Source organism: Erinaceus europaeus, chromosome 7, assembly GCF_950295315.1.
Source record: "Erinaceus europaeus chromosome 7, mEriEur2.1, whole genome shotgun sequence".
Taxonomy (NCBI): domain Eukaryota; kingdom Metazoa; phylum Chordata; class Mammalia; order Eulipotyphla; family Erinaceidae; genus Erinaceus; species Erinaceus europaeus.
In genome coordinates this window covers 33,060,042-33,072,884 of record NC_080168.1, presented here as the reverse complement: position 1 = coordinate 33,072,884, position 12,843 = coordinate 33,060,042, and the positions used below count along the sequence as shown (strand labels likewise).

Genomic DNA, 12,843 nt, shown 5'->3' with positions numbered 1-12,843 from the left:
TGCTGGCTTTGCCAACACACTAAACAACAATTATTGGATTTTCAACAAAATAAGAAAAACGTTAGGAGACAAGTAGACATTTGATATTGGCTGCAAGGTCTCTGAAGTTTATAACTCAATATTGGTCCCTCTGAGAGCCCAAAGAATTGGTGTGGAGTACATTAATTTACTTTGCTTAACTCTTTGGAAGCAAAAGGCACTACTCCAGGAGCTCTAGGCAACACATAAATGTAGATACTCGATTTGAACATTTGGGATGTAAGATGATGAGACAGAAAGCAGATTGGGAACATTCAGCTTACCTATGACTGTACATGAGGTTTTCAAAGGTTTCCTTGGTCACGTAGTGATACTCACGTCCATTCACTTCATAACTCTTTTGGGGACGGGTAGTATCTGTGAAAAATGAAATATGAAAGTTCCTGGAGCCTTTGAGATTCTTTATTATCACTATGCATTTGGATAAAGATGTCCGCAAAATGAGCAAATACTTACACAAACAGATAAACAAAATGCCAAGAATAAAGGCTCAAGAAGGGGAAGCCTGAATTGGTGATAAGAAAACAGACTTTCTCATAAGAAAATCAGTTAAATATTTAAGTCTTTATGGTGTAGACAAGAATATATTAAATATTAAGACAGAGGGGCCAGAAGGTGGCATGCCTGGTAGAACATACATGTTACAACATGCAGGGAGGGCCCAGCTTCAAGCACCCAGTCCCCACTTGCAGGGGGAAAACTTCACAAGCAGTGAAACAGTGCTGTAAGTATCTCTTGTACCTTCTCTATCTCTCCCTTTCTCTCTGTCCCTATCCAATATATAAATAAAATATATTAATAAAGGATGCCCTCAGAATGCCTGTTTAACATCGCAATAGTTTGGTGAGCTCTAAGGTGCCTACCAAGAAGCTATACCAGCAATATCTTATGTTTATAAAGTGCATTTCCCAGAGTCACAGTTCATTTCCCTTTCCCCGGAACTCCTCTCTCTCCCCTCACTGGCTCTGTAGTCAAGATCTCAGGCTTGAATCACGAAACCTAAGAGTAGGATGAGAGTTGAAGCGGAAACCTTATGTTTGCCAAGTCAATGAGCTAGTGGTCTATCTCCCAGCTCTTGCTGCTGAGTGACACATTGCTTTCCTTAAAATGCCTAGAGAGGTAAGAGGCTGTGTGGGTGATGCTTCTCTTCACTGACCTGAGCCAAAGACGGACTGTAAACCAGGTCCAGCTTCCTGTGGAAACGGTTTTCCAGCAACTCCTACACTCACATCACAACCCTTTACACAATGGCTACAAACTGACGCTGAGCTCTAGATAGACATCTGCTTTTATACCTGGAACAGCTTAGTCAAGCAATTTAGGAAAATATTTCTAGATTAACTGAATTGTCTCTGAATTTTATTGAGGAAATGGTCCTTCACGTTTTCCTCCACCTGATAGGATAAAGATGATTATTGAAAGTTTTAAGATAAAATATAGGGACTAGCCTAGAGAATTTGCTCATTAATGTTCATAATAGGCACGTCTTTTTAAAAATCTTTATTAGATGATAGAGACAAAGGGAAATTTAAAGGGAAGGAGAGGGACAGAGAGACACCTGCAGCCCTGCTTTTCTACTCATGAAGCTTTCCCCCCTGTAGGTGGAGACCGGGGGCTTGAACCCAGGGCCTTGTGCGCTGTAAAGTGAGCATTTAACCAGGTGTGCCACCACCTGGACCCCATAATAGGCACTTCTATAGGAAAAACAAAGGGATCTCTTTTCTCTACAGATTTTAAGAACATGTTCTGTAAACAGAGTCAAATAGGTAGAGATGGGAACTGAGATCACATTGCAAAACTCACCAACAGAGAACTGAATAACACAACTGGTATACATTTAAGATGATGCAGATTACCAATCTGCAACCATCAAAATAGAATTGTAGAAGATCATTTAATTGCATGTGAAACTGACACTGTAATAAAATATGTACACTAAGGTAATCGTTTTGTTTTTTAAAATTTCCCATTACACATGTGTTTCCCTCGTCTCCCGTGGGATTTGTTCTTGGGGGCACAGGCTTGCCAAGAAGAAACCCTACCACTGAATTATAACCCAGGTCTTTCTGCCAAGAGCTACTTCTCTCCCCGTAATATGATCAGATGAGGGAAAAATGCAAAGGTGGTGCTTCCTTCCCCTGGCTGCCATGAACTGAAGGTGGGGAGAGAGCTGAATCCCAGTCCTGGCAAGGCAATGTGTCAGCAGCTCATACATTCAGATACGTTCCTAACAAACTGTCAATTATACCTTGCGTAACACATTCGAGTACTTTTGGAACATATCTCCACTTTAACTCTTATTTGGACTTTTACTCTCAATGTAATAGACATAGAAAGCATCAGCACCGTGGTCCGGGAGGTGGCGCAGTGGATAAAGTGCTGGACTCTCAAGCGTGAGGTCCTGAGTTCAAGCCCCGGCAGCACATGTACCAGAGTGATGTCTGGTTCTTTCTCTCCTCCTATCTTTCTCATCAATAAATAAATAAAATATATATAAAAAAAGAAAGCATCAGCATCATATGTGGGGAAACTCGTGGTGGATTTGGTTCAAAAATATGCACTCTGTGCTTATGAATTTGTTTTGAAAAACTCACTGTATGATTTAAGAATTGTTGCAATTGCAATGTGAAGTTTCTTTCTTCTGTGGGATTTGATCCTGGAGCCTCTGGATCAACCAGCAAAAACTCTACCACTAGGCTACTACCTCGATCCCATTGGTGAGTACCTCTCTTCCCCTAATGTTCTCTGACATGTAGGAGGATTCTGTGAAGCTGCTGTTTCCCTCCTCTACCCTCAACCCACATTTGAGAGAAAACTGAGCCCAAGTCACTGTGAAGAGAACACGTCAGTCACACTTACACTTAGAACACAACAGTTAGCACAATGGCCGCACGGTGATGGGTGATGATACACTAAGTCATCTGGTTTCATGCCTTGTAAAACACAATCAAGAACTGTTGGGAGATATTTCCAATTTACTGGACAGGAAATGGACAGTCAGAGGAATGAACATGGACAGATTTTTCACCAAAGTAGATATCCAAGTGCCAACAGACATAGAAAAAGAAGCCGAACACCACTTATTATCAGGTAAGTGTTAATAAAAACAACAGTGAGATACCATTTCACACCCTGAGAATATCATATGAATGAAGAAGAAAAACAAAAAGTGCCGGGGTGGGTGTGGAAGGAAAAAAAAAGGGAACCATTCTACACTGTCGGTGGGAATATAAGCTGACTCCACTCTGTGGAAAACAGTCTGGAGATTCCTCACAGCATTAGAAACCACTTACACTATAACCCATCAATTTCTCACCTAGGAATTTATTTGAAGAAAATGACAGACCTATCCAAAAAGGTACATGTAAAATTATCTTCATGAAACAATCCAGATGTCCAGCAATAGATGACTGGCTAAGAAAATTGTGGGTTATATAAACACAGTGAACTAAGAATCATCTGTAAGAAATGATGAGATCCTTTCCTTTGCCTCACCCCAGATGGAACTTGAAGAAGTCATTGCTAAATGAGATAAGTCGGTGGGACTGAAGAAACAAGGAAAGAAAGGTAAAACAGAGGGTGAAACTTGGAGTGGGCGTGGCTTATTGAATAAGGCTGACACCTGGGGTAGCAAGTGAAGGGAGGGAGGGCTGAGTGGCTGCTGGGGACTCAGTGCCTAATGCTGGGAGGGGACCCAAGGTGACAGTGGCAGCGATATGCGATAAGAAAACGTAACCAGGTGACAACTGTCTTGTAAATCATCATTTCTCTGGGGCTGGGCAGTGGTGCTCAGGGTTGAACGCACATAGTAGGAACACAAGGATTCCCCACCTGCAGGGGGGGATGCTTCACAAGCAAGCGGTGAAGCAGGTCTGCAGGTGTCTCTTTGTCTCTCCCCTTCTCTGTCTCTCCTTCCCACTCAATTTCTCTCTGTCCTATCCAATAAAAAGTGAAAAATGGCCTCCAGGAGCAGTTGATTTGTAGTGCAGGCACCAAGCCTCAGCAATAACCCTGGAGGCAAAAAATAAAAATAAATAAATTAAAATTTTAAATAAACAAATCACTACTTCTCTAATTGCATAATTTAAAAATATGTTTAATATCTGAGGCCCAGGGAGATTATCAGTGGTAATGCACAGGACTAGCCTACATGCTCTGGTCAATTTCATCTTGCTAATTAAAATACCACTCCCATGTAATTATCAAGATTTAGAATTTCATTTAAGTTTTATGCTTCTCCTGTCCACATCTGGTACAGGTTTGCTACACCTGTACCAGAATTCTGAAGTTGTAAGTCCGGGGAGGGAATATAATTCACTTCTTCTCTTCCCTTTAATGACATTTCCACCACCACCACCCCATATTATAACTCTCTAAAGCTGGGACTCCCCCCCCCCCAGAGGAAAGAATTGCAGGGAATTCACACTTAACTGATGGTGATGCTGGCTAATATAGCGCCCTGTCAGCGTTGATATTTCAAATGTTTAAATCGGGCTTTCTCTCCCAGGGGATAATTTGATCATTCAGTAAATTTTGCCACTGCTCCCTGGATGCAGGGCATCTCAGCTTCACCTTTATTTCAGCTGGTCATGTCTGATCTCCTCAAATATCAAATGTATCTGGTGGTTTACTTTGGTTCTCCCTTAAGGAGGCCTCCTCCTGGACAGGAACTAAGACAGCCCCAGGCCAACTCTCTCCCACATTATTATCTAGAGCTGGTCCCTGGGGAATAGCTCTCTCTTGCTCTAACAGATTCATATGGAAGCTGTTGCCAAACCACCGACATTGGCTACTTTCTCTAAGTGCTCATCCTCAGGTATGATTCTGACGCCAGTATTCTGTGTCCCTCAAGCTGCAAGGACCATATGTTAAGCTCTTTCAGTGCTTTTCCCAAATCCCATTCTATTGATCAAGGTAATGGAAAGACCAATACTGGCATGCTCTTCTCACCATGAAGACTGATACAACACTATATATGCATATATTAAAACATTTAATGAGAATAATTAAGATAAGGCATTGTAAAAAGTCAAATGCAAGGCCAGGAAGAGAGTATGTTATTCATTTTCTGAAAGGTGATCTATATAATTATTAAGAAATAAAATAATAAAGTCTTTTTTTTCCTCCAGTGTAATCACTGGGGCTCGCTACCTGCACTACAAATCCATTGTTCCTGGAGGCCATTTTTTCCCATTTTTGTTGCCTTTTTTGCCCTTGTTGTTATTATTGTTGGATAGGACAAAGAGAAATCAAGAGAGGAGGTGAAGACAGAGAGGGGAGAGAAAGATAGACACCTGCAGACCTGCTTCACTACTAAAGAAGTGAGCCCCCTGAAGGTGGAGAGCCCAGGGCTCGAACCGGGATCCTTATGCTAGTCCTTATGTTCTGTACCATATGTGCTTAACCTGCTGCACTACTGCCTGGCCCCTATAAAGTCATCTTTTAAAAATTTAAGTAGCGTGGGGGGGAAGATAGGGTAATGATTATGCAAGGAGACTTTTATGTCTGAGGCTCCAAAGTCCCAGGGACAACCCCCAGCATCACCATAAACAAGAGCTGAACAGTGAATCAATTTTCTCTATTAAAAATAAGTCAGAATTATTGAAGATGGTATTCACATTTTAAGAATAAATTAGGCATGACATAGTTATATGAGATTAGTAGTCTATTAAAGTAAGATGCATTTCACCAGAACATGAATCACTATGAGAGAAAAAGTAAACATACGTGGCACGGCACTTTGAAACCGGCTAGGGTCAACTTCAATAAGTTGTCTTCTTAGCTCATTGACTCCAACACCAGAAGGTCCTAAACACATACACATAAAAATCACAGACAGAAAGCATTTGATGTGGTGAAATCATCATTTCATTTTTTTTCTATTAAAAAAGCAAAAAAAAAAACAAACAGTGGTCCAAGAGGTAGTGCAGTGGATAAAGCACTAGACTCTCAAGCATAAGGTCCTGATTTCCATCCCTGGCAGCACCTGTACCAGAGTGATGTCTGCTTCTTTCTCTCTATCTTCCTCATGAATAAATATTTAAGAATAAAACAACACAACAATGATAACAACAACAACTAACCTTGAGAGCAAATGTCTTTTTTTTTTCTTTTTTTGCCTCCAGGGTTATTGCTAGGGCTTGGTCCCTGCACTATAAATCCACTGCTCCTGGAGGCCATTTTTTCCCTTTTGTTGCCCTTGTTGTTTATCAGTTGTTGTTACTATTATTGTTGTCGTTGTTACTATTATTGTTGTCATTGTTGTTGGATAGGACAGAGAGAAATGGAGAGGGGGAGGAAGACAGAAAGGGGGAGAGAAGGATAGACACCTGCAGAGCTGCTTCACCACCTGTGAAGCGATTCCCCTGCAGGTGGGGAGCCGGGGACTCGAACCGGTATCCTTCCTCCGGTCCCTGTGCTTTGCACCACATGCGCTTAACCCACTGTGCTACTGCCCAGCCCCCAAGAACAAATGTCTTAAGGAAATTATAAAAGTTTCCTGGTCGTGAATCAAAACAACAGTCAACAATTCTTGGTAATTTCCATAACTTGTGAAACAACCCACACTTCTTATTATTTTATTTTTTATTAATGATTTAATATTGATTTACAAAATTATCAGATAATAGGGGTATAACTCCACACTGTCCCCACCACCAGAGTTCTGTGTGCCCATCTTCTCCATTGGAAACTGCAGTGGTTCTCACAAGGTCACAAATTTGGGCACCTCACATTTGGCTGGTCATCAGAATGGAATAGGGAATTGTAGGAACCTGTCATCCCAGCAGACTTTACCTAACACTGGATAGTGTGATGATTCTCTGTTTTTTTTTTATATTTGTTTATTTATTTATTCCCATTTGTTGCCCTTGTTGTTTTATTGTTGTAGTTATTATTATTATTGATGTCACTGTTGTTGGATAGGACAGAGAGAAATGGAGAGAGGAGGGGAAGACAGAGGGGGAGAGAAAGATAGACATCTGCAGACCTGCTTCACCGTTTGTGCAGCGACTCCCCCTGCAAGTGGGGAGCTGGAGGCTCGAACAGGGATCCTTACACCGGTCTTAGTGCTTTGTGCCACATGCACTTAACCTGCTGCGCTACCGCCCTACTTCCGTTTCCCTGGTTTTTATTTCAGATCATCCTTCTCCTTCAAACACAGAAATTATCATGTCACAACCGAGCTGTCAGCCTCCACTGTGATAACTTTTATGACTTGTAGAAGTCATAAAAGAAGTCATAAAAGGCTTTTTGTTGTTGTTTGTTTGTTTGTTTGTTTGTCACAAGGGCTATCACTGGGGCTCACAGCCTGCATGACTCCACTGCTGCTCCCTGTGGCCATTTTAAAATAGAGGATGAGAGACAGAAAGGGAGAGAAAACCAGAGGAAAGGAGAGATGCCTGCCACATTGCTCCACACTTGTGAAGATTCTCCCCCTGCAGGTGGAGACAAGGGGCTTGAATCTGGGTCCTAGCACACGGTGACATATGTGCTTTACTGAGTATGCTACCACCCAGCCACCAAGGACACACTTCTTGAGAGTTTCTGAGTATCTGAAGCCAGACTGATTTCATGGGCATAGAACCAATGCAGTTTCCCAAGACTCAGGCTTGCGATAGTGTGCTTAGAATAATGCTCTTCTTTTGCTATGTTGCAATTCTTAATGACTTTTAAGTAAGAACTTTTATATATCTTTAAAATATTTGTTTTTATTATTGGTTAGAGACAGACAGAAACTGAGAGGGAAGGGGAGATAGAGAAGAAAAGAAGACAGAGAAGAAAGATAGAGAAGAAAAGAAGATGGAGAAGAAAGAGATGCCTACACCTCTGCTTCACTGCTCATGAATCTCTCCCCTGCAGGTAGGGACCAGGGGCTTGAACCTTGGTCCCTGCACACTGCAGTGTGTGTGCTCAACCAGGTCTGGCCCTAGAGCCTTCATATTTTCATATTAACTTCGTCCTGAAAATTCTGCAGTTGGTTCTAGTTGTGCAATGTGTGTTGCTCTGCCCTCTAAGGGCCTGTTGATTACAGCGGGAATAAACAGAGCAAATGCCGTAAGACATCAGTGACTGCTGCTATAGGGATCAGATTTTCAGAGACCTTGGTCACCCAATACTATATTTGCCTCTTTGTTAGTATCAATAATAGGCTGAAGAATTTTAGACACGTGAGCCAAACTGTAATGTTCCAGTCTGGGAGAATAGCCCATCTTCTATGCATATGGAGCAAATTTTAATCATGCAAAAAAATCTATTCTGATTGATCATAATGTTACTAAGCGAGCTCATACACACCAAAGCATATCACAGTAAAATATGGCACACTAACATTTCATATACAAATTCAACTGTAGAAAAAAAAACGAAAAAAAACACGAGGCCAAGTGGTGGCACACCTGGTTGAGCATACATGTTACAATGTGCAAGGACCCGGGTTCAAGCCCCCAGCCCCCCACCTGAAGGGGAAAGCTTTGTGAGTGGTGAACCAGGGCTGCAGGTGTCTCTCTGTATCTCTTCCTCTCTATCTCCCTCTTCTCTCTCAATTTCTGGTGTCTCTATGCAATAAATAAATACAGATTTAAAAATTCAGAAAAAAAGAAGGAAAAGAAAGAAAGAACACTATGCAGTGCCAGACAATACTTTTAGTCCACCTGCATATTGTTTATCAGGTTTTGGCAAAAATCACTAAAGTCATGGGCCCCTTGGAATATACCTAAAATAGACTTCCTAGCTTCTTCCCACATGAAGACCCCTTATTTCATTTGCTCTAGTCCTATCTTTGGGTTCCTGTTTGTGAAACCATTTGTCCTGCTTTATCTTACTGCCTTTCAGCCACCAAGTCACAGATGCCACTTTGACCCCCATCCTGACCAGCCTGGGCAGAAGACCTCACCAATGCATCCCAAAGTCTCATCTCCCCAGAACCTTTCCCCACTAGGGAAATGTAGAAACAGGCTGGGACCTGCCAACACCCATGTCTAGTGGAGAAGAAATTACAGAAGCCAAACCTTCCACCTTCTGTACCTCATAATGATCCTGGGTCCATGCTCCCAGAGGAATAAAGAATTAGGGGATGGGATATGGAACTCTGGTCATGGTAACTGTAAGGAATTGTACCCCTGTTATCTTACAATCTTGTTAATCATTATTAAATCGCTAATTAAAAAAACACTGTAGAATAAAAAGACAAGGTTGAGCATACATATTAACAATGAACAACAACCTGGATTCAAGCCCCTGTACCCCATCTACAAGGGGAAATGCTTCATGAGTAGTGAGTGAAGTAGTGCTTCAGGATTCTCTCCTCCTTTCTTTAAATTATCCTTATTTATTTATTGGATAGAGACAGCCAGAAATTGAGAGGAAGTGGAGTGATAGAGAAGGAGAGAGAGACAGACTTGTCTCTTCACCACTTGTGAAGCTTTCCCCCTGCAGGTGGGGACTGAGGGCTCAAACCTGAGTTCTTGCGCACTGTAACATGGGCCCTCAACCAGATGCGCCACCACCCAGCCCTCCTTCCCTCTCCTTATTTCCCCACTCCCTCTCAAGTTCCCACTACCCTATCCAATAGGAACTTTTCTTAGAAAAGAATAAAAAGAATACAGTAAGGGTCAGATGGTGGTGCACTTGGTTTAAGTGCACACATCACCACACGCAAGGACCCAGGTTCAAGCCCCCTCTCTCTCCCCCTCCTCTCTCAGTTTCTCTGTTCTGTCAAATAAAATAGAGAAAGAAAGAAAGAAAGAAAGAAAGAAAGAAAGAAAGAAAGAAAGAAAGAAAGGAAAAGAAAAGAAAAACGGCTGCCAGGCACAGTAGATTTGTATTGCAGGCATTCAGCCCCAGTGATAACCCTGGAGGCAATAAAAAAATGATAAACTTAACAAAAGAAACAAATAAGATAATGTTGTCTTCCTTCCTTCCTTTTCTTTTTCTTTTTCTTTTTTGTTTTGTTTTGTTCCTCCAGGGTTATTACTGAGGCTCAGTGCCTGCATTACAAATCCACTGTGCCTGGAGGCCATTTTTTTTTTCCATTTTTGTTAACCCTGGTTGTTGTTATTGTTGCCACTGATGTTGTTGTTGTTGGATAGCACAGAGAGAAATGGAGAAAGGAGGGGAGACAGACAGTGGGAGAGAAAGATAGACTCCTGCAGACCTGCTTCACTGCTTGTGAGGCGACCCCCCCCTTGAACTGGGGAGCCGGGGGCTTGAACTGGATTCCCTATGCCGGTCCTTCCGATTTGAACCACGTGCACTTAACACTGCACTACAGCCCCGCTCCCGATAATGTTTTCTTTATAAACACACACATTAAAAAATAGGCTCTCTTTGGAAGCCCATAGAATTGTGCTTTTGTCCCTATTCCCAGTGCAAGAGTGTGGAATCCAGGATCACTTGGCTGCATCTGAGACTGGCTGCTGAGACGTACCCACAAGCACTACAAGACGGTGCTTGTCCGAAGGGCGACGTTGGTATCTCACCACCTCCTCGTAAGGGGCCCCCAGGGCACTGTAGCAGCTACTGGTCGGGTGAGCAGAGTTGCACAGCTGGTTCAGGTGAGTTTTCCTGCGACAAAGGCGTATGCTGCGGCGGAAACCCGCTGGGGAAAGAGGCACAGGGCGTGAGATCCAGGGCAGGAGGGCTTACTTCTTGCTTTCAACTTGAAGCGTGCCATCCTTAAATTAATCCCAGTGTCCCCTATGTGCCAGGCATTGTACCAGGTGTTGGAGAATCACTGACCAACTCTATCAACTGTACCCACTTCCTCAAGAAATTTGCCTTGTGTGAAGGAGGAGAGACGGAAGTCAAAGCAAGTGCTTAGAAGAGTCAGTGCACAGGAGTGTCTTGTGGGGTGTGTGATTCTGTCTGCCATGGCTCCTTAGCAGAGCCAGCTAAGGAGGTATCTGGGGGATGTGGTGGGGTTGCAATCCCAGAGAGGGAACAGCAGCTCACAGGCACAGAAGGCACAGAGGATGCTCACAGAGGATGGAAGCTGCAGGGCCTGACCAGTAAGAGAGAGTGGCGCGGGAGGCGGGGCTGGGTAGGAAGCCAGAGGTCTCAGGGCATCCACGTGGGGCACAGTGCCACCAGCAGGATGGGAAACCAGCTGACAATAGAGAGAAGGGCATGGCGTCATGTGGTTTGGATTTCTGAAGAATCCCTCTGGTTGTGATGGAGAGAGGGCTAGACGCTGTAAGGTGAGAGAGTATAGGCAGTGAAGAGGTGACTGCAGTGTCCCAGAGAAGGAAATGAGAGGGACCCAAGCCCAGGCGAGCTGAAGCACTGAAGCGGGCTTACTCCTCTTACTTTTCAGATGGATACACTAAGACGGACAGTGTGGGTGGTGGGTCACAACTGTATGATCACAGAAAGGTGGTTTGCTTGCCACCAGGTTTATTGCACAGTGGCTCAGGGCCTGCACTATTAGTCCACCACTCCCAGAAGTCATTTTTCTTTATTATGTTTTTATTTGATAGGACAAATAGAAATTGAGAGGGGCCATGGGAGATAGAGAGGGAGAGAGAAAGCTGCACTGCTTGTGAAGTGTCCCTCCCTGCAGCTGGGGAGCGGAGGCTTGAACTCCAGTGCACCACTGCCTAGACTTCTACTTACATATTTTCATTTTCCCTTCTTGCCTTTTTGTTTTTCCACCAGGCTTTTGCTGCACACTGACTCCACTGACCCTAGTATTCTTTTTTCTTTCTAATAGAGGTAGAAGGAGAGAAATGGAGAGAAAAGAGAGAGAGAGAGACATCTGCAGCATTGCTCCACCACTCGTGAAGCTTCTCTTCCTACAGTGGGGACCATGGGCCTCAGCCTGGGTCCCTGTGCATGGCAACATGTGTGCTGTACTGTATGCACCACCAGCCACCCCTCAATCCCATTATTTTGAATTTTCCTGGTGATCTAATGTGTATCCCATCCTGTGAGCCACCATTGCATTTATTTACTTATTTACTTATTTTTGTATGGAGCTGTTCTCCCTCTGTCTTGAGGAGGGAGAAGTCCACAAAAATGCACAGTACCCAGTTCTTCAGAAGCACCATCCAGAGAAAAGAGGACAGTGTGGCTGTAGTAGGCAGAGAGCTACAATTCGGGATTAGGATTTGATAAATGCATTATGAAAGAGTCTGGGAGAAAATGAAAGACCTGTGTTTGATGAATAATGAAGACATAGTGGAAATCAGATGAGTTACAATGAATGATCAGCATGTCGGAATAACGATCAAGGAGAAAGAGGAGACCAGGAGTAAGTTTATAAATGTCCATTAGCACAAGTTTTCAGAAGAGTATCCAGCTGATCTGACTATAACTCAGCAATGGATAAAGACCCACCTCTTATTAATAATTACCTACCGATAAAAACTTTCTGATCATAGCCCACAAATTCCTCTTTGTCTGGGACCCAGGTAACGGCAGCAGCAGCATATGTGGAGAACAAGAGTTTGTTTAGAATGAATACATTAACTTCTCTGCAAATTTTCAAGTGTTTTGTTTTTAATCTAAAGTGATTGAGGATAAAATGGTATTTATTTAACATACAAAATTGAAGTATACAGTTTTACACAAGGCTTAAGAAGACTGATCTAAAAATAAAAACAGATAAATTGACTTTGGGTTGAAATTGTAGATATGGTGGTCTGCAGGTCCTCTAATTAATTAATTTCTGTTATTTATGGATTTTATTTTCATCCTTATAAAACAATTCATTCTGAATATAATCAGTACTCTCTAGTTGCCAACTGTTTTTTTTTCTTTCTCTCTCTTTTTCTTTCTTTTTTTTTGCCTCTAGGGTTATCATTCTAG

General features: G+C 42.7%; 1 protein-coding gene across 1 annotated transcript in view; it reads right to left on the bottom strand.

Annotated features, from left to right (window-relative positions):
* MPP4 (MAGUK p55 scaffold protein 4) overlaps positions 1 to 12,843 on the bottom strand; it is a 56,554-nt gene that overhangs the window by 5,521 nt on the left and 38,190 nt on the right. The window contains exons 15-18 of the mRNA XM_007520502.3: positions 12,394 to 12,435; positions 10,466 to 10,636; positions 5,767 to 5,847; positions 303 to 396 (exon numbers count right to left, since the gene is read on the bottom strand). Of these exons, the coding sequence (XP_007520564.1) occupies positions 303 to 396; positions 5,767 to 5,847; positions 10,466 to 10,636; positions 12,394 to 12,435 (388 nt within the window). The remainder of the gene's footprint in view (positions 1 to 302; positions 397 to 5,766; positions 5,848 to 10,465; positions 10,637 to 12,393; positions 12,436 to 12,843) is intronic.